Genomic DNA, 26761 nt, shown 5'->3' with positions numbered 1-26761 from the left:
GATAAGGTGATCAGTAAGGAGATAAATCTTCAATTTGTTATGCTACTGAACAATCAAGGAAGTGTCTGCTTTCTTCAGGATTATTTTCTTCAATAATGAAACATTTTAGAGTCAAACAATACCAGAACAATCGAAAAATAACAATATATGCAATATTCTTCAATAGGGTTTTCCTATTAATGTGAAAACATACCTTAAAGATAAGAGTCAACATTAAGTATTCATGATCCCATATGTACGCATAAAATATACCTACATAGGGAGCGGTTTAAGGTGTGATTATGAAGGCACTACATACTACACTCTAAGGTAAAACAATATGTGCTTAAATATTTAAGATGTAGCATTAACTTGTGATTTACATTACTGAAAATATCTACAACTATTTTGAACAGCAATACTCTTGGATCAATATTTGGAAAAAAACAAAAGCAGAATTAGAAAATTTTTACAATAACATAATACTATGTATATTTTATCTCAGAAATCTTATTAATGGGATAAAGTACTTTCCAATTGAACTTAACTTTTAATCATTTTCTCATAAATCCAATAAACATTGAGACAACTTTTTAAAACAAGTCCAACCCAAATTATTATTTACATAAAAGTGGATAGTACAATGAAGTATACAGTCATTCAATAAATTTTAAAAAATCAGATTGGACATTTTAGTCATAAAGAAAATCTCTCGACGGAAGAAAGCAATAAGAACCTAGTTGGTAATGTTTAAACGTTATCTTTAAAGCAGTTTGGAATTTTTCTTTTTTTTTTTTTTTCATTTTGAGACAGTGTCTCGCTCTGTCGCCCAAGCTGCAGTGCAATGGCGCGATCTCAGCTCACTGCAACCTCCACCGCCCGGCTTCAATCGATTCTCCTGCTCAGCCTGAGTGGCTGGGATTACAGGCGTTAGCCACCACATCTGGCTAATTTTTGTATTTTTAGTAGAGACAGGGTTTCGCCATGTTGGCCAGGCTGGTCTCGAACTCCTGACCTCAGATGATCCAACTGCCTCGGCCTCCCAAAGTGCTGGGATTACAGGTGTGAGCCACCACGCCCGGCCAATTGTGGAATATTTTAAGATCATTTACAACATGAATCATTTCCAGCAGGCATGTGTGACAGATCTGATGTTTCAGTTAAGTATGACTAAAACATTACTTAGAAAAATTCGAGTTTCAATAACCAGTGTAGAACTCAGTATATATAATACGCATTATCTATGCCCCGTACTGTAATAAACAAGTCCAGCCTAGAGTAGCACATTGGGAAGCCCCGTTAACCACCTGTCATTGTCTTGATGGCCCTGATCAGTGTTTTCATCACGGATTGCTGCCTTCTTCTTGAACATTAATACTAATGACATAGCCAAGAACATACCCAGAGGCAAAAGGAGATACCAAAAGCACTCTTTCTTCTGATTTTTTTTTTTTGAGATGGAGTCTTGCTCTGTCGCCCAGGCTGGAGTGCAGTGGCACAATCTCGGCTCACTGCAAGCTCCGCCTCCCAGGTTCACACCATTCGCCCGCCTCAGCCTCCCGAGTAGCTGGGACTACAGGCGCATGCCACCACGCCTGGCTAATTTTTTTTTATATTTTTAGTAGAGATGGAGTTTCACCATGTTAGCCAGGATGGTCTTGATCTCCTGACCTTGTGAGCCGCCCACCTTGGCCTCCCAAAGTGCTGGGATTACAGGAGTGAGCCACCGCACCCAGCCTTCTTTCTTAACACAGGGTCTCACTTACTCTGTCACCCAGGCTGGAGTGCAGTGGCATGATCTTGGCTCACTGCAACCAACTCCTGGGCTCAAGTGATCCTCCTGCCTTAACCTCCCACGTAGCTGGGAACACAGCCACATGCCACCATGCCTGGCTAGTTTTTTTTATTTTTTGTAGAGGCAGGGTCTCACTATGTTTCCCAGGCTGGTCCTGAACTCCTGGGCTCAAGCAATCCTCCTGCCTTGGCCTCCCAGAGTGCTGGGATTACCAGCAGGAGCCACTGTGCCTGGCCCCTTTCCAAATTTTATCTATGATTTTAATAAGGCCATCAGTTTCCTGTTTGGGGTGTCTATTGTATGTGTCAAAGGTGAGATGCTCTTGTTCTGATAGCTTCCCAACTTCCAGAAACTACAGCATGCATATATTATTATGGAAGTGATAACAGAGAAAGACTGCATTTAGCACTCTCATGGCATGGGCCTATTTTATAAGCGTTACCCAAGAACATATTAACCCCAGTCTAAAATGATGGTTAAAGAAGGTACTTTTTGAACAATGTTTCAATACCTCTTTTTATAACTTACCTTGGCAACCAACATCTGCTGCTGATTTTCAATCTGCTGCTGTTGCCTAGCTGCCATATCTTGGAGCTCTGAGAGGGTAAGTTCAACACGTGGATTCCCAACCTAAACAAAAAGCACTTATTTTGGAACACAAGTTTATCTGCATAATTGTCTTTCTCTAGTGTTAAAACTCACACATATCAGGACTTTAGATAGGATCCCTAGAAGTTAGGGGATCACCAACTAGTTTATTTTCTTGTAAGAACTTTTCCTAATTGTTGACTGCTTTTATTAAATATAACTGTTTTTCTAATGCATAAACATCAGATACTGTATTTAGTAAGGGCTCAAGTTTAAGCAAACATTTGCAAATGTGTATTATAAGTGACATTCCTCCTTCTGGAATGACAATTTAGTAGGTATATTTGAGCAAATGGGGCTGTCAAATGTTTAAGGATACACAACCAAAAATATAAATATGCGGGTAACACCTAAGAACAAATGTCATCTCACTATCACCTGACCTCAGGAAATGAAAATATGTAACAGATTCTAATATATGAATAACTCACTAAAAACACCATATGCATGACTTACATGAAGAACACATCATCTGAGAGAATTACATATGTGAAATCAACATGCAAAGTAACATCTAGAGGAATGCAGTTGGCTGTTTCTCCATTCTCCGTTCTCTGTCAGTGATGCCCTGAACTAAACACTTTACATATATGGACCCACTTCGGCCTCAGAATGACCAATGAGGTAGGTACTGTTATATCCCCATTTTACAGATAAGAAGACAAGCACAGGGCAGTCAGCTTGTGAGGCAGAGCAGAGATGCAGAGTCCATGTTCTCGACTGTTACTCATAGTTCATTACTTACTAAGCCCACACCATGTGCACTGTGTACTGTGACAGACATGCTATGAGCATTGTGCCATATGCTCTTCAAAACAAATCTGCATGGGGTTGTGGGGGTTATATGAGCCCCCATTCTGGGTGAGGAGCTATGAGGGTGAAGGGAAGGAGCATGCCTAGAGGCACGCAGCTCATTAAAAGCCCTAGAGCTCCATTCTCACAAGCCCATCTCCAAACCCTTCAGTTCTGAGCAGGGAGGCCACACAGTTCCTCCTCAAGCTCCCACGTTCTACTTCTAGGTTCATATATACTCTTAGGATACCTTCACCTTCCGCCACCCTTAAACCTCTTATAATTCTTTTTTTTTTTTTTTTTTTTGAGACCCAGGCTGGAGTGCAGTGGCGTGATCTTGGCTCACTGCAAGCTCCGCCTCCCGGGTTCATGCCATTCTCCTGCCTCAGCCTCTCCGAGTAGCTGGGACTACAGGCGCCCGCCACCACGCCCGGCTAATTTTTTTGTTATTTTTAGTAGAAACGGGGTTTCACCATGGTCTCGATCTCCTGACCTCGTGATCCGCCCGCCTCGGCCTCCCAAAATGCTGGGATTACAAGCGTGAGCCACCGCGCCCGGCCTAAACCTCTTATAATTCTTAATAGTCAGTTACAGTTCCTGTTCCTCCAGCTCCATGTCTTCCCTAACTTCTATGATGTTTGAGCACATTCTTGACTCTTGAAACATGGGATCAGGATTTAACAGTCTTTTTTTTTTTTTTTCTTGAGACGGAGTCTCGCTCTGTCACCCAGGCTGGAGTGCAGTGGTGCGATCTTGGCTCACTGCAACCTCTGCCTCCTGGGCTCAAGCAATTCTCCTGCCTCAGCCTCCCGAATAGCTGGGACTACAGGTGCCCACCACCACACCCGGCTAATTTTTGTATTTTTAGTAGGGACAGGGTTTCACCATATTGGCCAGGCTGGTCTTGAACTCCTGACCTCGTGATCTGCCTGCCTTGGCCTCCCAAAGTGCTGGGATTACAGGCATGAGCCACCGCGCCCGGCTGGATTTAACAGTCTTAACTGGAACTACCATTCTGTTTATCTAAAAATCCTGAAAAAGCAATATGGTACAAGATTTTTTTTTTTCTAATTTAGAGACAGAATCTTGCTCTGTCACCCAGGCTGGGGTACAGTGGTGCAATCACTGCAGCCTTAAGCTATCCTCTTGCCTAGCTAGGACTACAGGCACACGCCACCATGCCTGGCTGATTTTTAAAATTTTTTGTAGAGGCAGGGGTCTCACCATGTTGCCTGTGCTGGCCTCCATCTCCTGGGCTCAAATGATCCTCCTACCTGGGCCTCCCAAAGCGCTGGGATTACAGGTGTAAGCCACTGTTCCCAGACTCAAACACTTTTTGACTAGAGGAAAACTATGTCTATTCAACAAATCTTTCAATTAACATTAATTTTATAATTTCACAACTTGAAGAAAAAAAAAAAATCAAAAACTACCTTTCTGATCTCCTCCACCAAAGGCTTCACAAAACAATGAAAAGAGGATAGAAGAGAAATTTAACTGTCTGGTGTTCTGATGTTTATATCTATGAATGACAGAGCTTATTAAAACATTTTACTTACCTAAACCAAAAAGTATTTTATTTGCCAATCATACATTTATACTCTCTTCATGTTGCATGTGTTTTTCTAAGTACAAAATTAAGATACGCCATGTTGTCCTAAGTAATTCATTGTATCTTACATATCAACTTATGATGAAATTTTATTGAAGATCTTCCATATAGAAAAGTGTAATAAATCATAATGTACAGCTGAATGAGTTATTTCAAAGTGAATATGCCTGTGTGATTTAATTGTATTTAAACGGGTTATAAAAACATAAGCTACCATAAACCTGTAAGTCAACACGTATGTAACAATTTACATTTTAGTAATTGTGCAATGTGAAAATTTGGGAAAAAAGAAGCACTTTTTCCGCAATTTTAAAGAAAATGAAAACCCTTCAATGCAAACTGGATTTTTTAATAATAGGCCTATCACTGTATTACACACAAACTAATCCCTATTTACAATTTTACATTTTTCATACAAACTCAATTTATTCAAACAAACCTATTACCTAATTCTTCCCTATTTCTCTTCATTGATTGCATCTAAGAAGAAGAAGTCAAATTGCCTGTTCCCTCAGGCAATTCAAGGTCCCTAATTATGGTAGAGTTGTCGGATGAGTTCAGCTCCAGGTCACACAGAGCACAAGCCACTTCCAACAACTAAGTTAAATTAGCAGCAAAGTTTTCTCAGCAACAGTCAGGCAGGTGCCTACAAATACGGGACCCCCAAAAAGGAAACATCCCACCAGCCTTAAACCTGCTCCAATGATCCCTTCAGCAGGGACTACCACCTGTGGCCGCAGGGATCCAGATCTCCTCTAACACCGATGTTCACTACCTGAACTCTGGATTCCAGGAACACTGTTCCTGCTCCTCATGAACCCAGCTCACTCTCCAGCCTCACACCAACATCACTTGTTTTCCACAATAAACACAGCCCACCCCGCCTCAGGTCTAGCTAGCTTCCCATCCCGACCCCAGCATGAGCAGACGGAAATAGTTTTTATTATCACTTATCTGATCATATCACTGCCTTCTTTCTCCAAACTTCCACCCACCGCGCCCGGCCACTTCCACAAATCTACTTGCGGAAGTAAGAGACTTCATTAGCTAGCTTACAAAATTTTTATAAACAAAATATTTGCCTTTGCCTCTCCAAATATTAGTAAGAAGGCTAGTCTTACAATTCTATTTAATGTACTATTGAAATATTTTGCTAATATGTGGCCAGGCATGATGGCTCACGGCTATAATCCCAGTTCATGAGTTTCAGACCAGCCTGGACAACACGGTGAAACCTCATCTCTACAAAATACACAAAAATTAGCCAGGCATGGTGGCGGGCACCTGTAGCCCCAGTTACTCGGGAGGATGAGGTGGAAGGAATGCTTGAGCCTGGGAGGTTGAGATTGCAGTGAGCTGTGACTGCACCACTGCACTCCAGCCTAGGGAACAGAGCAAGACCCTATATCAAAAAAAAAAAAAAGAAAAAGAATTTTGCTATGTGCCAAAAAGTAGTAAAGACTACAATTCTACCTATGAACAGAGGAATTCATCATATTACATACCTCATCCAATATCTGTCCAGTTAATGACTCTTCATTATTGCAGTTCTTGAAAAACTATGCCTTTTTTTTTTGTATAATCTTTCACCTAGAAACACTACATAGGCCGGGCACAGTGGCTCACACCTGTAATCCCAGCGCTTTGGGAGGCCAAGGTGGGCGGATCACGAGGTCAGGAGTTCAAGACCAGCCTGGCCAACATGGTGAAACGCTGTCTCTACTAAAAATACAAAAAATTAGCCAGGCTTGGTGGCGGGTGCCTGTAATCCCAGCTACCTGGGAGGTTGAGGCAGGATAATCGCTTGAACCCAGGAGGCGGAGGTTGCAGTGAGCCAAGACCATGCCACTGCACTCCAGCCTGGGCAACAGAGCAAGACTCCATCTCAAAAAAAAAAAAAAAAAGAAAGAAAAAAAAAGAAACACTAAATAATGCTCTATAAGGAGTGGTATTTTGACATTACAATTTCAGGCAAATATACATACTAATTTAGTCAACCCAATTGTTCCTGGTCAGAGAACAGACGAACAGACTCTGGTACAGATTTGAATTTTGTGTCATGCTTGGATAAACCCAAAATATTCTGCTTTTGCTTGGCATACATATGCCAAGTGCCTCAGAGGCAGGAGAGCATCTCTGATGCCTGTTTTGTTGTGCACGTGTGCTGGCTCTACCTGCTCTGAAGTGCTCTCTTGTTTAGCTTTTGTTACCCTAAAGTTGCTTTCCCGTCCTATAACTATTTTTATTATAAGTTCAGTCACAGTGCAATCTCCCCAAACAGCATCATCATAACACAGAGACGAGAGAGAACATGTATATGTTTAAAGGAGCTAAGCTACAGTGTAAACGATGGAGGTTTAACTATGAATGGTGCTTTTTCCTTCAATGCCTAACATACATTCCTTTGTGATTACAAAATCAGTTAACAGAAAAGACTAGTGGATTCTGTCAGCAATTAAACATCTACTAGCAAATGGGTCATTTCAGATGTCCCTAATCTTGATATGCTGATTTTAATATTCAGCCAAATTACTTCATTATGGTTATAATAGACAGGAACATCTCACACCGGGGCCTGTTGTGGGGTGGGGGGAGGGGAGAGGGATAGCATTAGGAGATATACCTAATGTTAAATGACGAGTTAATGAGTGCAGCACACCAACATGGCACATGTATACATTGTAACAAACCTGCACATTGTGCACATGTACCCTAAAACTTAAAGTAAAAAAAAAAAAAAAAAGAATGTCACTACAATATTATTTGGAATAGGCAGCCACTGCTGCAGCTGCCGCAGCCTCTGAAAGCCTGAAAAACGGGAAGCAAGAGCAAGCGAACGACTCAGTCCCTGGGTGGCAGCAGTGGCCGTGGAGGTGAGACGGCTGGGGGTGGGGGCGCTGCTGCTGCAGGGGCAGGCGGTGGCAGCGGCCGCCAGCTCCAGCCATGCTGAATAAAAACAAGAAGAAGAAAGAATCACCAAAAGCAGGGAAGAGTGGAAAAAGTTCAAAAGAAGGACAAGACACAGTAGAATCAGAGCAAATTTCCATCAGGAAAAACAGCCTTGTTGCTGTCCCATCTACAGTATCTGCTAAAATAAAAGTACCAGTCTCTCAGCCCATAGTGAAGAAAGACAAACGGCAAAATTCTTCAAGGTTTAGTGCAAGCAATAATAGAGGACTTCAAAAACTACCATCCTTAAAAGATTTGTTGTCACCAGCACTTTGTGAAGGTTCCTGGGGTGGCCTGCAGCAGCTTTTCCTGCAGCTCCCTCACACTGCCACCTTATGACAGGGATAATGAGATGGACCTGGATTTCAGAAACAATAAAATGAGGAATGTGTCCATGAAATAGGGTTGAAAGGTTGACTTGGAACTCAGTGGGCCTGTTGCTTTTCTTTATGAAACATCTGTAGCTTCTAACCATAGTGGGTCCATTTAGAAAGGCGGGTCTGTTAACTAGTACATGGTCATTGTTTAATGGACCTTTTAATCTCTTTCCCATCTGTGGCGGTTATGTCTCCTTATAAGTTCATTTATTCTTTTGACTGTTCTGTTTGTGTTCAATATTATTCATCTGCACTTTTATCTTTAATTATCCTATGTCTTTTATTTTAACCTTTTCTTCATTTATTAAGTTGAATAGAGAGTTCACTTATTTTTAGTTTGCTTTTTAATAATAAAAGAATTTAAAGCCACGTATTCATTCTGAGTGTAACTTTCAGCCCTATCCCTAGATTTTATTTTTTCCTTAACTTTTCAAGTCACAGGCTTTTCTTTTTTAGAGTTAATTGAGGCATAATTTACATATCCTAAAATTCACCAATTGTAACTGGAAAATTTAGTTATTTTAGCAAATACACAGAGTTGTGCAACCATCACCACAATTCTGTTTTAGAACGGTTCCATCTGCCTCCAAAAGTTACCTCGTGCCATTCACCATTAATTTCCACTCTGGACCCCAGCTGCAGGCACCCACTGATCTGCTTTCTGTCTCTAGACTTACTTTCTTCCGGACACTTCATATAAGCGAAGCGAAGTCATACCATAGGTAGTCTTTTACATCTGCTGTAAGGTTTTTGAGGTTCATCTGAGTTGAGTAGTTTCTTTTTAATGCTGCATCATATTCAGTCAGATGGATATACCACATTTTGTTTATCCGTTCACCAGTTAATGGACATTTGGGCTATTTCTTAGCTGGTACGAGTAACAGTGCTGCTGTGCACATTTGCATAAAAGTCTGTGTGAGCAGATATTTCATTTCTCTGGAGTAGATACCTAGGAGTGGAATTCCTGGCTTGTATGGTAAGTTTATGTTTAGCTTTTTAAGAAACTGCCAAACTGTCTTCCAAAGTGATTGCACTATTTTACATTTCCACCAGCAATGGACATCAGTGTGTCCACATTCTTGCCAATATTTGTCTTTTTGCTTATAGCTGAATTCTTGTGGCTGTGTGATGGTGTCTCACTGTGGTTTCCATTTGCATTTCCCCAATGACTGGAAATGTTAAGCATCTTTGCATGTGCCTGTTAGTCACTTGTCTCTCTTCTTTGATGAGATGTCTATTTTTAAGTTGGTTGTCTTCTTGTTGTTGAATTGTAACAGTATGTTATCCCAGAAATGAGTCCTTTATTTTATCAGAAAATACAATGAAAATAAATTATTATAGAAGTACAGAATACATCCACAATGTTAATTATTGTTGTCAGTAGACATAAGATTACCCTGTTGATATGAAAGTTTCAAAATGCTTATTCTCAATTTCTGTTATTCATTGTAAATCTTCAGATTTGTCTATATGTGTCAAACCTTTCTTTTGAGCTTTTAATTTCAGGGTTTTTTTCATTTGTGAAAGTTCTGTTGGGTTCTTTTTTCAGTCTGCAGTGCCATTTTAAAATATTTTCCTATTCTCTTGAACATACCATCAAAACTTGTCATTTCTTTAAATAAAGTAAACACAGCTGTTTTTTTTGTTGTTGTTTGAGACGGAGTTTCGCTCTGTCGCCCAGGCTGGAGTGCAGTGGTGGATCTCGGCTCACTGCAAGCTCTGCCTCCCGGGTTCATGCCATTCTCCTGCTTCAGCCTCCCGAGTAGCTGGGACTACAGGCACCCGCCACCACGCCCGGCTAATTTTTTGGATTTTTAGTAGAGATGGGGTTTCACCGTGTTAGCCAGGATGGTCTCGATCTCCTGACCTTGTGATCCGCCCACCTCGGCCTCCCAAAGTGCTGGGATTACGGGCGCGAGACACCGCGCCCGGCCAACACAGCTGTTTTATAGCCTGTGTCAGGTCATACCAGTATCTGAGGTGTTTGTCATATTTTGTTCGTGATGTCTTATTTCCTTGTGTACCTGATTTTTAAAAATTGTATACTGGTCATTGTATTCAGATTATTTGAAGTAAACTGTAACCTAGAATCAAAAAAATATATATTATTTGGAATAAAAAATTCCCTAAGCTTTCAAGCTCCAGTGAGGTGACATGAAATAGTTAAGTTTCATGCTCGTTCCTTTTTGCACTTAGTTTATATGAGAACACACCTTGTCAAAACATCCACCTCTGGCCTCTCTCCACCGAACTCCTCTCTCTCCTTCCAAGCCTGGCTTCCTCCCTAAATTCCCTATTTCTATGAATGGCTCTAGCCTTTTTCCAGAAGCCTCAGCAGCAACATCTTTGACTGAACCATCCTTGTCCTAAATAAAAGCTGCTGCTCGAAAGTGCTCTTCATGACCTCCCACATCTGTGCTTGCCACTCCGTTCTAGAACCAACACTTTCCTGCGAGCATATCTCACTCATGCTCTTCATGCTGCCCACAGTGCCCTTCCCCCACTGCTTCCTCAACTCTGCCTATCACTTAAGACCTAGGAGGCAATGCCATCTGCTTCCTGAAGTTCTTCCTGATTCTTTGAGGACTCTCTCATACCATTGTTTTGATATTCAGGATGTTTATTCACTTTCAGAGATGGGAAGAACTCAGTACTTTTTAAAATGAATTCTTGAATTCATTCTAGAGATTCAACAATTAACATGTAATGAATGCCTGCTGCATATCAGACATTTATATATACCCAAGTTTATAGCTGTCTTAGATGATGCTTACAAAAATCCTAGGAGGAAATTTTTATTTTTTTATTATTATTTTTTTGAGACGGAGTCTAGCTCTGTCACCCAGGCTTGAGCGCAGTGGCAAGATCTCAGCTCACTGCAACCTCCACCTCCCGGGTTCAAGCGATTCTCCTGCCTCAGCCTCCCGAATAGCTGGGACCACAGAAGTATGCCACCATGCCCAGCTGATTTTTTGTATTTTTAGTAGAGATGGGGTTTCACCCTGTTATCCAGGATGGTCTTGATCTCCTGACCTCATGATCCGCCCACCTTGGCTTCCCAAGGTGCTGGGATTACAGGCGTGAGCCACCGTGCCTGGCCCCTAGGAGGAAAATTCTTAAGCTTATTTTACAGGTGAGAAAGCTAAGGCTCTGGGCAGCTGGTTGACTGGCTTTCCCATGCTTACGTGTCAGGTCAGAAGCAGTGCCAGGATCCTAGCCACATCTCCTGACAGCAAGCAGGCACTATTTCCATCACATGGGAGGTGATGCCCTCGCTACCTGGCTGCAGCTTGGTATACGTGGTTGCTCCTAATCAACAGCCATTTATTATGTCAAAGGGTAAACCAGACACCATGAAGACATCTTAATAATCTAAATCATGTGAAAATACTACTTTTTTGTTTGTTTTTTTGAGACAGAGTCTCGCTCTGTCACCAGCTGGAGAGCAGTGGCGCTATCTCGGCTCACTGCAACTTCCGCCTCCTGGGTTCAAGCGATTCTCCTGCCTCAGCCTCCCAAGTAGCTGGCACTAGAAGCACGTGCCACCACGCCCAGCTAATTTTTGTATTTTTAGTAGAGATGGGTTTCACCATGTTGGCCAGGATGGTCTTGATCTCTCGACTTCATGATCCGCCAGATCAAAAAATGATCAAACATCAACAATTTCACATAGGTGGAACTAATGGGAAAGGATTAATTTCTCCCCCTTGCAAAACATAAAAGTTACTTGAGTCAAGAATAAAACAATTTTAAAAATAAGATAAATGCAATAATGAGAACTCTATAGGCAACTTTTTTTTTGGAAGATTATGAGAAGTGACCAAATAGACTTAATGTCACCTGCCCAGTAACCCCGAAGGGCTTTGGAGTGGAAGGATCACTTGAGACCAAAAGTTCAAAGCCAGCCTGGGCAATGTGTGACACATCATCTCTACAAAAAAATTTAAAAATTGCTGGGCATGATGGCGCACACCTCTAGTCCCAGCTACTTTGGAGGCTGAGGTGAGAGGACTGCTTGAGCCCAAGGTTCCAAGCTGCAGTGAACTATGATTGTACCACTGCACTCCAGCCTACGCAACAGAGCGAAACCCTGTCTCTTTAAAATAAATAAGAAGTGAAATTTCTTCTAAGTGGTAATTTATAGATAACTGGATGCCTTTTCTGCTTTTATCACCATACCCTTGAAGCTGTATTTTCAAATACTTCCTTTGAAAGTCTCTGAGATTCCAGGAGTTGTGACACCACTGCAAAGCACAGCAAACAATGACCTCACAAGGCTCTTGTCTCCAGTCTCATTCCCGTCCTGCTCTTTATCTCCCACTGCTGATACATAATTCTTGCAGGCCAGCACCACAGAGATCTTTCTAAAACACAGCTTGCTTAAAATCCCACAAGATTAATCTGAACTCTTAGCATGGTGAAGACCTGGCCTCTCCTGGGCTGGTCCTCTTGCTCTCCTCCCTCTCCGTGTCCCCTCTCAGTGTCCCCTCCCCCTTGCCTGTCCCTACACTTCATGCTGCACAGTCCTGTTTATAACTCTGTCACCATACAGTTTCATGTCTATTCCTCTGTATCTTTGTAGAATCCTCTGATTCTTCCTTTTGGGAAGTATTGCCCAACATCAATCTTGATAAAGTTAATCATACCCCTTTATTTTGGTGCCTTATTCCACTTTTACTACACTTTTCATACTAGCATGATTTGTTCACACATCTGTCTCCAAAAATACCCTTTCTTTCTCTATGAAATCTGAGAGGATACTTCAGGTGGCCTCCACTAACCATCTTGCTTTTATGTCTTTATTCTGTCTACAATTAAAATAAGTTGCAGAGAATTGTTTTAAAAATAATAAAGAGAGAAATTCTAAGCCTCCGTGGTAGTCACCTGAGTGTCTTTTTTTTTTTTTTTTTTTTTTTTTTTTTTTTTTTTTTTGAGATGGAGTCTCACTCTGTCACCCGGGCTGGAGTGCAGTGGCGCAATCTCGGTTCACTGCAACCTCCGCCCCTCAGGGTTCAAGTGATTCTCCTGCCTCAGCCTCCCGGATAGCTGGGATTACAGGCACCCACCACCATGCCCAGCTAATTTTTGTATTTTTATTATTATTATTATTTTTTGAGGTGGAGTCTTGCTCTGTCGCCAGTGGAGTGCAAGTGGCGCCATCTTGGCTCACTGCAACCTCCGCCTCCCAGGTTCAAGCAATTCCCTTGCCTCAGCCTCTCAAGTAGCTGGAACTACAGGCATGTGCCACCACGCCCAACTAATTTTTTTGTATTTTAGTAGAGACAGGGTTTCACCATATTGGCCAGGATGGTCTCAATCTCCTGACCCTGTGATCTGCCTGCCTCAGCCTCCCAAAGTGCTGGGATTACAGGCGTGAGCCACTGCACCGGGCCTAATTTTTGTATTTTTAGTAGAGACAGGATTTCACCATATTGGCCAGGATGGTCTCAATCTCCTGACCTTGTGATCTACCTGACTGCCTCAGCCTCCCAAAGTGCTGGGATTACAGGCATGAGCCACTGCACCAAGCCTAATTTTTGTATTTTTAGTAGAGACGGGGTTTCACCATGTTGGTCAGGCTGGTCTCAAGCTCCTGACTTCACTGATCCACCCGCCTTGGCCTCCCAAAGTGCTGGATTACAGGTGTGGGCCACTGTGCTTGGCCTACACTGATGTATTTTTAAATTTTTTTCTGTAGAGACAGTGTCTCACTATGTTGCCCAGGCTGGTCTCAAACTCCTAGTCTCAAGTTATTCTCTTGCCTTGGCCTCTCAAAGTGCTGGGATCACAGGCGTGAGCCACAACGCATGCTGTATAACTAGTTTTTTTAAAAGTATAAGCAGTTTCTCAAGTAAAATGTCATTTCAAAAATGACAAACATCCCTAATGCAAAACTCTAGCAAAATAATTAGAATAAAACCTACTTATGCTCACGTAATATTCATCAATATGAAATCATTTCTCTTTATTCCTATCTCTTCAAGGTTATATATCTTCAGGTTTGAAGAGTAGGTTTTACTTGCCCATTTAGCAAACAAAAAATAGGTGATAATGATACCAAGATACCTTATAAACACAGATGCTCATTTTTATCACATAAATTATATGCTCAGTATTCCCAGTCACAAAGGTGGCAAAAATATAAAATGTTTAATAAAATCAAGTCTAACATCTCATTAAATTCTGAAGCCAGAATATTTCATATTCCAACAATTACTAAGTCTCACAAATTAATAAGAGCCAATTAGATATCTAAAATGCATACTGACTCCCTACCCCCTGCAATAGTACTTCAACATGCTATTTTAGTCTATAAATGTGAATAACTTTTTTTTTTTTTTTTAAACAGAAATGAGGTCTACTCTGTTGTCCAGACTGGTCTCAAACTCCTGATCTCAAGTGATCCACCTACCTTGGCCTCCCAAAGTGCTGGGTTTACAGGTGTGAGCCACCACGCCCGGCCCAATATGAATAAATTTTAATCGTAAAACTTATTCACATAAGGCTCAGGTAGTAGCTCATGCCTGTAATACCAGAACTTTGAGAGGCTGAGGCAGGAGGATCACTTGAGCTCAGGAGTTCGAGACCAGCCTGGCCAACATAGTGAAACCCCATTCTCCACTAAAAATACAAAAATTAGCCAGGAGTGGTGGCGCATGCCTGTAGTCCCAGCTACATGGGAGGCTGAGGCAGGAGAATTACTTGAACCCGGGAGGCAGAGGTTGCAGTGAGCTGAGATTGTGCCACTGCACTCCAGCCTGAGCGACACAGCGAGACCCAGTCTTAAAAAAAAAAAAAATTTCATCCCTATCAATTCAATTCAATACACATTTATACCCAAGGCAAGATGCTAGGAATAATTAGGGCTAGAAAGAGACTGGCAAGAAAATGGGCTATCAAAGTGCACAGATAACAAAAGAAAACACATCCCATGCCACATGAGAACTATGAGAACACCCTGGAAGCGCTCTGCTTCCAACCGCATGGCTGACAGGACACCCTGTAACACACTCCTGGTAACAACACCTAAAAGCAAGATAAAACACAAAACGTGTTTTTAAAGGCATCACTGAGTTGGCACAACAGTAAGGAAACTACAGGGACCAAAAATAAAGAGAAACCAGAAACCTTGGGCAATAATAAAAGAACACCACAGCTAGCTTTTGTCCTGAAGGTTTTTGCCCACCTGCATACTTGCTCCCTGGCAGCTGGTGAAGTCTGGCATTAGGAGGTAAAGACTTAGGCTCGTTCCAGTGTGGAGAGTCCAAGAGGAGATGCCCACAAACGTCCAGGATGCAAAGACCTACAACCTCAATGTAAAGCTAACTATGAAATGAACCCCCCACACAGAAGGGGGCAGTCGGGAACCTACACCTCTCCCCATCACTGAGTGGAAGGAGAGACAGCCCCCTAACTATCTGTAACCACTAGACAGCTCTCATGAAAGCTTCATGATCCACAAAGGACGGTAGAAATTGAGCCTAGCTTGTGCCTAGTTACTGACAAAGCAAATGGAAGCCTTTCAGGAAAATCATGACTTTATCCAGGTCTCAAAAAATGCCCAGAGGTAAAGTTCCAAGGAAAACGAGCAGCTCATTGTCAAAAACCAAAACAGAGCAATCAAGGAGCCATGACTCAACAGTCAGCAGAAGTAACATTCAGATAAAGAAATTATTCGTTGCTGAATATAAAATGTTTAGTGTGTTTAAAATATAAGCAAAGAGCAACTAAGAAGATTTAAGAACACTTCTTTTTTTTGTTTGTTTTTTGAGACAAAGTCTCCCTCTTCTTGTCCCCCAGGCTGGAGTGCGATGGCATGATCTCAGCTCACTGCAACCTCCGCCCCCTGGGTTCAAGCGATTCTCCTGCCTCATCCCCCTGAGTAGTTGGGATTACAGGCGCCTGCCACGATGCCAGGCTAATTTTTGAATTTTTAGTAGAGATGGGTTTCACCATGTTGAGCAGGCTAGTCTAGAACTCCTGACTTCAGGTGACCCACCCGCCTTGGCCTCCCCAAAGTACTGGGATTACAGGCGTGAGCCACTGCGCCCGGCCTAAAACTTCTAGAACTGAAAATTTTAATGAATTTTACAACAGCTTTACTGAGGTATAATTCACATATAATAAACTGCACATACCTAAAGTATATAATTTGATGTTTTGACAAATGTATAACTATGAAATCATCACAAGCAAGAAAATAAATTCATCCTCTCCCCAAATTTCCTTGTGCCCTTTTGTAATCCCTTCCTCGTATCTCTTTGCCCCCCATCTCCTGGTTCTCATGTCCACAGGCAAACACTGACCTTCCCTGTTACTAGAGATTAGTTTATGTTTTCTAGAATTGTATATGAATGAACCCATAACAGTATTCAGTACGTAATCCTTTGGCTGGCTTCTTTCAGCACAATGATTTTGAGATTCATCCATGTTGTAGCATGTATTAGTAGTTCATTTCCTTTGATTGTTCAGGAATATTCCACTGTGAGGATATACCATAGTCTATTTGTGCATTTACCTGTTAACGAACATTTGGGTTGTTTCCAGATTTTGGCTTCAAGCCATGTACAAGTCTGCACAGACATTTGCTTCCATTTCTCTAAGGTAAATATTTAAGAGTAGAGTTCTCGGGTCATACAGTAGATTTATGTTTAAGTTTCAAACTACCAAATTATTTTCCAGATTATACCATTTTACATTCCCACGAGCAGTACGTAAGAGTTCCAATTTCTCCCTTTCCTCACCAACACTTGTTATGATCAGTCTTTTTAACATTAGACATTCTAATAGGTGTGTAATGCCACTTCATGGTGGTTTTAATTTGTATTTTCCTAAAGACTAATGATGGTGAACACCTTTCCATGTGCTTACTTGACATTCATATATTTTATTTGGGGAAGCACCTGTTCAATCTTTCACCTGTTTCTTTCTTTTTCTTTTTCTTTTTTTTTTTTTTGAGACAGAGTCTCACTCTGTCGCCCAGGCTAGAGTGCAGTGGCGTGATCTCAGCTCACTGCAACCTCTGCCTCCCGAGTTCAAGTGATTCTCCTGCCTCCCAAGTAGTTGGGATTACAGGCGTGCACAACCATGCTGGGCTAATTTTTGTATTTTTAGTAGAGACAGGGTTTCGCCATGTTGGCCAGGCTGGTCTCAAACTCCTGACCTCAAGTGATCCATCTGCCTCAGCCTCCCAAAGTGCTGGGATTATAGGCCTGAGCCATCGAGCTCGGCCTATTTCTTTTTTGAATTGGGCTGTTTGTTTTCTTATTATTAAGCTTTGGGAGTTCTTTATATATTCTGCATCTGAATCCTTTGTCAGGTACATAATTTGCTAGTATTTTTCCTAGACTATGTCATACCTTTCAAAATAATAATAATAAAAGCACCTTTTATGTATTAAATAGACAGACACAGCTGAAGACAGAATTCACTAACTGAAAGATGAATCTTAGGACAGTATCCAAAATATAGTACAAAGAGACCAAAAAAGAGAATATATAAAAAAGAAATTAAGCTGGGCGCGGTGGCTCACGCCTGTAATCCCAGTACTTTGGGAGGCCGAGGTGGGTGGATCACCTGAGGTAGGGAGTTCGAGACCAGCCTGACCAACATGGAGAAACACCGAAAAATACAAAAAGTTAGCCGGGCGTGGTGGCACATGCCTATAATCCCAGCTACTAGGGAGGCTGAGGTAGGAGAATTGCTTGAACCTGGGAGGCGGAGGTTGCGGTGAGCCGAGATCATGCCATTGCACTCCAGCCTGGGCAACAAGAGTGAAACTCCACCTCAAAAAAAAAAAAAAAAGAAATTAAGAGACAAGGAGAATAATATGAAAGATGAAGGTCTAATAAGAGTTCCAAAAGAAAACAGAAAGAATGCAGAAGATAAAATACTTGTCGAGATAACAGAGAATATTCCGGAACTGTTGACAGATGCCAATCCTCAGAATCAGTAAATTCAAGAAAGCCCAATAGGGAAATTAAAAGAAATTCACACCTGGCTCTGCTCACAAGGGAGGATTAATCCTAATTTCATTAAATCCCAAAACTCCACTAATTGACAGTAAAGGGATTTTTGACATCAAATAATATAAAACCACAAAAGCGGGACTAACAGGAGTGCACACAACACTGATGTTTGGAATTTGGCAAAAGAACAGATGAGAAATAACTGACCTAGTACATCAGAGACAAAACTCAAGCCAGGAGGAGTAAAACTGGATAAACACTCCAGTTACAGCACAGAATCTTCGAAGTTTCAGGAACTGACAACACCATGTACCTCCGGAAAGGGGAATAAAATGTAGGGACTGAAAATAAGGCAGACTGAGGGAACGATATTTAAGAGGCAGTTAGCTCCCTATCTCCTCCCCAACTCCATGCTCCTAGGTGACTGCTTCTAGCCTCTCCTGGCATAAGTCTAAAAGTTTTTCTCTAGACAGCTGAAATTTTATCTGGCCTAGGAGATGATAGGCACAGTTGAGTCTTGGGCACCATATGGAAAACGGTGCCTGGGTGACTATATTAGCAATGAATGCTTCTGGAAATAAACATCACATTTATGGTCAGTTGATCTGACAAAGGTGTCAGGCAATTCAGTGGGAGACACAATAGTCTTTTCAACAAGTGGTGCTGGGATAACTGGATATTTACATGGAAAAGAATTAATTTGAATCCTTTAACTCACACTATACACAAAAATTAACTCAAAATTGATCATAAAACTAAATGTAAGAGTTAAAACTATAAAGCTCTTAGAAGAAAACACAGGAGGGTAGGATCAGTTGGTCTTGGCAACTTACTGGATATCCTAGAATAAAGTAAAAACTGACTCAGATTTTAAACCTGCTTGGCTGAGAAGACAGGAAAAAGTTCTTCCAGGATACCTAAGTTGAATGTGTCTTTCCTCTTTGCTGATCTGGCTCTGAATCCTTTCATTGTAGCAACTCAAGAGAACTCTATGCTTAGTCCTGAGTGGTCTTAGCAAATCACGGAACCTGGGGACGTCTTGGAAGCTTCAACACAGGCATATATAATGAGAACAAATCAATTTGCCTTTATAGCATAATGACAAACCAGCACAGTAGTATTAACCTGACTTGCTGGCCTACAATTTTCAGAGAGCAGAACTTCCCCGGCTTCTTAGTTCAGCAGCTGCTGATGGACATCAATCACACCAACTCAGCATCCTGCCCTTCTCTTCCAACCCATACTCCCTCCTTTCCTCACAGCTCTCCTTAATCTGTCCTTAGATGTCTCAGTCCAGAAGTTAGAAGGCTTAGCATGTCATTATTCTATAACCAAGGTATACACAGAAACATTTTTGGGGAAGATGTTTTTCATATCTTGAAATGCACGTAAAACTGCTCTGTAGACAATAAAGTGTTTTACAAGGTAACATATTATTAAGCTTAAAAGGTAGATGTGTAAGCCATAAAATACAGTAACATCTTTGATGTGATGCTTCCAATCCTAAGTTATTCCTCTAGAGGAGATCTCATACCTTCCTCTAATTACAAGCCACACAAAGGATAAAAACACATTTTTAACTTTGGTTTCAGGTTTCAATTTTGTTGATTTTGAAATATACACATTTTCTCCTTATTAACAAGAAACAACTTCATCAAGGAAAAGGTCTCATCACATCAAAACTGGTCTACCCAATTTATCATACCTTTGGAATGCTTTCCTTTTGAGTCTCTTCCATATACTGTATCATATATAACACATCTCACTTCTTCAACACACAGCCTACTCAATATATCTATTTAATCTTCCCTGAAGTTCAGGTCATGGTAATTCTTTCTTCCTTTCTTTCTTTATTATTATTTTTTTTGGAGACAGAGTCTCTCTCTGTCACCCAGGCTGGAATGCAGTGGTGCAATCTCAGCTCACTGCAACCTCTGTCTCCTGGGTTCAAGCGATTCTCCTGCCTCAGCCTCCCGAACAGCTGGGATTACAGGCACCTGCCATCATGCTCAGCTAATTTTTGTATCTTTAGTAGAGAGAGGGTTTCACCATGTTGGCTAGGTTGGTCTAGAACTCCTGACCTCAGGTGATCCACCTACCTTGGCATCCCAAAGTGCTGGGATTACAGGAGCGAGCCACCATGCCCGTCCCATGGTAAATCTTAGAACTCAAAAAGATCTTCAACATTCTGTTGGACAAACAAACTATAAATGCTTGCTAAAGTGTAACCTGGATGTTCCCAAGCTTGGCATGGCAACATAGTCACGTGGGGAGTTTTCTAGGCCCCACTCCAGATTTACTGAATGAAAATTTCTACCAGTGGCGTGTGTGCCTTTATTTCTTAAGACGTCCTGAAGCAGATCTGCCTGGAAGAACTCTGTAGAGGCTCTTGATTTGCAGTGGACAAATCTCTACTCCAATGACAGAAGGCAGGAATGTGAAGAGGGAGAATCTATAATCTTAACAACAGGAATATTTCTCCCTGAGTGGCAGAAGGATTATGATATTGAAACCAAAGAGAAGAAAATATAATCTAGTATACCATGTGGCTCTGCAGTGGATTATACCTGCAAAATCTAAAATAATAAAACTACTAAATGGTTTTCAACTTTATAACCAATCTACAAAGCACAAAAGTTTATAGTTAGATAACAATATGCAAATATTGTCAACCTTTACAACATAAAAGTCTGGTACAGCTGCAAGAGCTGGAAGGAAGGGAGGGAGGGAGGAAGGAAGGAAGGAAGGAAGGGAGGGAGGGAGGGAGGGAGGGAGGGAGGGAGATGGCAGGGGCCTAATATTATCATTTTACAAAGGGCAAGGTCCAGAGATACTGTTTAAAGTTGATAGTACAAATAAATAGAGATTTAGGTATATGAGGTAGGGTCACAAATATAGCCAATAAAAGAACTGGCAATTCAATAATAAGTTGGGAAGTAGAGAGGTGAAATAACTTGCTCAAATTCAACTCATTAGAAAGCTCCGAGGCCAGTGGGCTGAACATGGGCCAGTCACACTCTAGACTCCATGCACTTTACCAGTGTCTCACCATGCCCAGCCCTGTGTGAGGAAGGAACTTGCGTAAGCTTAGATGCCTAGTTAGTGTCACAGCCAGAAAAAGAAACTCAATCAGGCTGGGCGCGATGGCTCATGCCTGTAATCACAGCACTTTGGGAGGCTGAGGCGAGTGGATCACAAGGTCAGGAGATTGAGACCATTCTGGCTAACACGGTGAAACCCCATCTCTACTTAAAATACAAAAAATTAGCCAGGCGTGGCAGTGTGCGCCTGTAGTCCCAGCTGCTGGGGCGGCTGAGGCAGGAGAATGGCTTGAATCTGGGAGGCAGAGCTTGCAGCGAGCCCAGATCAGGCCACTGCACTCCAGCCTGGGCGACAGAGCGAGACTCTGTCTCAAAAAAAAAAAAAAAAAAAAAAGAAAAAGAAAAGAAACTCAATCTCTAGTCTTAAAATTACTTGTTAAAGTTATCTTTAAAATTCTCAGAAAAGACCACATTAAAAATGTCCCTATTGGTTCATTCTTTCAAAACACACCAACATTTCTTTTTTTTTTTTGAGATGGAGTCTCACTCTCTTGCCCAGTCTTGAGTGCAGCGGCACGATCTTGGCTCATTGCAACCTCTGCCTCCTGGGTTCATGTGATTCTCCTGTCTCAGCCTCCTGAGCAGCTGGGACTACAGGCGCATGCCAACACACCCAGCTAATTTTTGTATTTTTAGTAGAGATAGGGTTTCACCATATTGGTCAGACTGGTCTCGAACTCCTGACCTCAGGTGATCGACCGACCTTGGCCTCCCAAAGTGCTGGGATTACAGGTGTGAGCCACCATGCCCAGCCAACACCAGCATTTCTTACAAAGAGCTCCTCCACAGCTCCCCTCACCTATGATCAGCATTCCATCTATTCTCCAAGTCTATACCACAATGATGGAGGAAGACACTGCAGCCCACCATCCACTTTGTCTGTCAAAACCTGACAGAGGATCCAGAACCAACATTGAAGATGCAAAGCAAGTCAGCCTACTCAACTCTTAGTCTACAAGCTAAGCCCATGGCCCATCTGCCGCCACAGAGATGCTGTGTTTACGTGCACAGAGGCACCCACTGCCTGCTCCAGGAGAGGACATGGCAGCAGCATGTGAAGGGCAGGTGGAGGGCTGCTCCAAAGGAGACGTGATCTGATTCATGGACCATCATGTGACTAGGTAACACCACTCAGTGACTGCTGCTTTATAACTTCATATAATATTTTGAAATATTCAATAGAAATGACAATATCTACCCCCAAAATAATTATTTAAAAATAAGTTATAACCCAAACTCATTAGTACCGGTAAAAAGCAATTAAAAAAGAAAACAAACCGGGTCTTACTCTGTTGACAAGGCTGAAGTGCAGTGGTACCATCATGACTCACGGCAGCCTCAAACTCCCGGGCTCAAGTCATCATCCCACCTCAGCCTCCTGAGTAGCTGGGACTACAGGTGGATGCCACCACATCTGACTTTTTTTTTTTTTTTGAGATGGAATTTCGCTCGTTGCCCAGGCTGGAGTGCAATGCTGCGATCTTGGCTCACTCCAACCTCCACCTCCTGGGTTCAAGCGATTCTCCTGCCTCAGCCTCCCGAGTAGCTGGGATTACAGGTGCCCGCCACCATACCCAGCTAATTTTTTTTGTATTTTTAGTAGAAACAGGGTTTCACCATGTTGGCCAGCCTGGTCTTGAACTCCTGACCTCAGGGGACCTGCCCGCCTCGGCCTCCCAAGGTGCTGGGATTACAGGCATGAGCCACCACACCTGGCCATATCTGACTTTTTCTTTTTTTTTTTTTTTTTGACACGGAGTCTCCGTCTATTGCCCAAGCTGGAGTACAGTGGTGCGATCTTGGCTCACTGCAACCTCTGCCTCCCGGGTTCCAGCAATTCTCCTGCCTCAGCCTCCCGAGTAGCTGGGACTACAGGCGCATGCCACCATGCCTGGCTAATTTTTGTATTTTTTTGTAAAGACGGGGTTTCACCAGATTGGCCAAGCTGGTCTTGAACTCCTGACCTCGTGATTTGTGCGCCTCGGCCTCCCAAAGTGCTAGGATTACAGGTGTGAGCCACCGCACCTGGTCTCATCTGCTGATTAATTTTTTAAAACCTTTTATAGACAGAGGGTCTCACCATCTTGCTCTGGCTGATCTCAAACTCCTGGCCTCATGTGATTCTTCCGCCTTGGCCTCCCAAAGTGCTGAGATTACAGGCGTAACCCACTGCACCTAGCCATCAGTTTTTAAAATTCAATTTAATTCACTATCACTTACCCCATTTTCAGTACGTTTTTCTCCAGGTACATTTATTACATTTCTCTGAGTTCGTTGCTCTTGGGTCTGACGGACACCTAAAGAAATAAAAGAACCAAACTCACCAAAAGGCATATTAGAAAAAATAATATTCTCCCATTTCTTCATATATTCAAATATTTATTGAACACAAGTGTAAAATACCAGGCTGAGAAATTCAAGACTTTAGTACAGTTGAAAAAATGGTCTTACAATTAATCTTTAATATATAAGGTTGTTTAGGCTGCGCTCAGTGGCTCACACCTATAATCCCAGCACTTTGGGAGGCCAAAGCAGGAAGATAGCTTGAGCCCATAAGTTCTAGACGAGCCTCAGCAACATGGGGAGAATTTGTCTCCACAACAAATTTTTTAAAATTAGCCAGGTATGGTGGTGCACCCTGTAGTCTCAGCTACTTGGGGGGCTGAGGTGGGAGAATGACTTGAGCGAGAGGGGTCGAGGCTGCAGTAAGCCAGGATTGGGCTACTGCACAATCTTGCTCTGCTGCACTCCAGCCTGGGCAACAGAGCAAGACCCTGTTTAAAAAAAAATAAATTAAAAATAAATGAAATAAAGTGTTTAAATGAAATCTTTTCTTTTTACATTCTATCTCAGAATCTTGAAATTGACTTGTTATCAAAAGGCTTTTAACACTTAAAAATGGAGAAGATGGTAAATTTTATGTGTATTTTATCTCAATTAAAAATAAAAATTTGGGGCTGGGCGAGGTGGCTCACATCTGTATTCCCAGCACTTTGGGAGGTGCTGGGATTCTCCCAAGGTGGGAGGATCACTTGAGCTCAGGAATTCAAGACCAGCCTGGGCAATGTGGCGAAAATCTGTCTCTACGAAAAAAAAAAAAATACAGAAAGTGGCAAGGCATGGTGACATGTGCCTCATGTGCCTGTAGTCCCAGCCACTCACGAGGCTGAGGAGAATAGCTGGAGCCTAGGAGGTAGAGACTGCAGTGAACCATGATTGCGCCATTGCACTCCAGCCCAGGTGACAGTGAGACTCTGTCTCAAAAATAAAATAAAGATAAAAATTTGGCATTCATATTACCAAGAGGGGAAAAAAAAGAAAAATTTTTTCAAAAAGGCATTTGCAGCCAGGCGTGGTGGCTCATGCCTGTAATCCCAGGACTTTGGAAGGCTGAGGTGGACAGGCTTCTTGAAGCCAGGAGTTTGAGACCAGCCTGCCCAAATGGCAAAACCCTGTCTCTAGTAAAATTACAAAAATTACCCAGGCGTGGTGGCGCACACCTGTAATCCCAGCTAACTAGGAGGCTGAGGCAGGAGAATCGCTTGAACCCGGGAGGTGGAGGTTGCAGTGAGCTGAGATAGCACCACTGCACACCAGCCTGGGCGACAGAGTGAGACTCTGTCTCAAAAAAAAAACAAAACTAAAAGCAAAAAAAAATCCAAAAGGCATTTGCATTTTAGGGCCAGGCATGGTGGCTCATGCCTGCAATCCCTGCACTTTCAGAGGCCAAGGCAGGAAGATCACTTGAGACCAGGAGTTCAAGACCAGCCTGGGCAACAGCGTGAAACCCTATCTTTACCAAAAATACAAAAAATTAGCCAGGCATGGTGGCACACATCTGTGGTCCCAGCTACTTGGAAGGCTGAAGTGGGAGGATCACTTGAGCCTAGGAGGCAGAGGTTGCAGTGAGCCAAGATCATGCCACTGCACTCCAGCCTGGGTAACAAGTGAAACCCTGTCTCAAAAAAAAAAAAAAAAAAAAAAAAGACATTCACTGAGATGGGGGCTGGACGTGATGGCTCACGCCTGTAATCCCAGCACTTTGGGAGGCCAAGGCGGGCAGATCATGAGGTCAGGAGATTGAGACCATCCTGGCCAACATGGTGAAACCCCATCTCTACTAAAAATACAAAAAATTAGCCCAGCATGGTGGTGCACACCTGTAGTCCCAGCTACTTGGGAGGCTGAGACAGGGGAATTGCTTGAACCCGGGAGGCGGAGGTTGCAGCCAAGATTGCGCCACTGCACTCCAGCCTGGCGACAGAGTGAGACTCTGTCTCCAAAAAAAAAGAAAGGAAAACAAAAAAAGAGTATTAGTAAGTTGAAGGGAGAAGTTTCGTGAGCAAAAGCAAAACAAAACATGAGACAGCACCCAATAAGCTACTCTTTATGCCACCCTTTTAGGCAGAGGTAAAGGGACAGAGGGTAGTGTTACAGGTGGGGGAGATGGAATTCTGAGTCGGGGCATGAAAGAGAGAGTGAATGTACAGCTCCTGGGCTCGTGCAATCCTCTCACCTGAGCCTCCCAAAGTGCTGGGATTACAGGCATGAGCCACCATACTCAGCCCATTTCCAAACTTTATAAAGTGAGAAAAAAATAACCACTCTCCTCAGGACATTAAGGATTATGTACATATTAATAAGTAAAAGGCAAGACTTTTTACTTAAGTATAGCTAAGTGAGGGAGGGTATAGGTATCTGAAGAACTCAGGTAGAGAGTTAAAATAAATCCTTAGCACTAAAGCAGCACTTCAACTGTCAGCCAGTCTAATCCTCCTCTTCAGGTGGATGTTCCCAGAGAGGACGGACCCTGGTTTAAGGTAAAAGCAGATGAAGAGTTGAGCCCAGAGCCTTGGTGTCCTGGCTCCAGATGTAATGGTGTATTCTAAAAGACAGCCTTATGCTACAGAAAGATGATTTTAAAGTAGATAGTAGCTCATCCAAGGGCAAATTTTCCTTTACTATAAAATACAAATAAAGCGGATAACTTGCAATAAAGAAATATTATTTTTACAAAGGATTGTCCTTTTATCTGCTTGAGTTCATTTTTGTAAATATCAGAAGTAATCCATAATCACTGCTAATTAATAAGTTAAAGGTTTGTTTTTGTTTTGTTTTTGTTTTTGTGTTTGAAACAGAGTCTCACTCTGTCACCCAGGCTGAAGGGCAGTGGCGCGATCTCAGCTCACTGCAAGCTCCGCCTCCCGGGCTCACACCATCCTCCTGCCTCAGCCTCCCAAGTAGCTGGGACTACAGGCACCCACCACCACGTCCGGCTAATTTTTTGGTATTTTTAGTAGAGACGGGATTTCACCATGTTAGCCAGGATGGTCTCGATCTCCTGACCTCGTGATCCAACCGCCTTGGCCTCCCAAAGTGCTGGGATTACAGGCATGAGCCACCGTGCCCAGCCAAAGGTCTTTTAACTGTACAGTGTATATGTGTTCAAAAAAAATTTCCTTATTTTCTTTAAATTTTAATTCAAAAATATATAGTATATTCCCATGGTTCAAAAATCAAAAAGAACAAAAACGTATACA

At 42.3% G+C, this 26761-nt stretch overlaps 1 protein-coding gene across 6 annotated transcripts in view; it reads right to left on the bottom strand.

Moving 5' to 3' along the window:
• PPP1R13B (protein phosphatase 1 regulatory subunit 13B) overlaps positions 1–26761 on the bottom strand; it is a 121492-nt gene that overhangs the window by 21863 nt on the left and 72868 nt on the right. For 5 of the 6 annotated variants that reach the window (XR_008659305.2, XM_055288004.2, XM_055288005.2 and 2 more), the window contains exons 4-5: positions 23442–23518; positions 2303–2404 (exon numbers count right to left, since the gene is read on the bottom strand). Coding sequence is in view for 5 of the 6 variants with exons in the window: in XM_055288004.2 (XP_055143979.1) it covers positions 2303–2404; positions 23442–23518 (179 nt within the window). In the remaining variant the exon portion in view is untranslated. The remainder of the gene's footprint in view (positions 1–2302; positions 2405–23441; positions 23519–26761) is intronic. The other variant, XM_063643828.1, reaches the window with a different exon arrangement.

This window comes from Symphalangus syndactylus, chromosome 8 (genome assembly GCF_028878055.3).
Source record: "Symphalangus syndactylus isolate Jambi chromosome 8, NHGRI_mSymSyn1-v2.1_pri, whole genome shotgun sequence".
Lineage (NCBI taxonomy): Eukaryota > Metazoa > Chordata > Mammalia > Primates > Hylobatidae > Symphalangus > Symphalangus syndactylus.
This window is presented reverse-complemented; position numbering and strand designations above follow the sequence as displayed.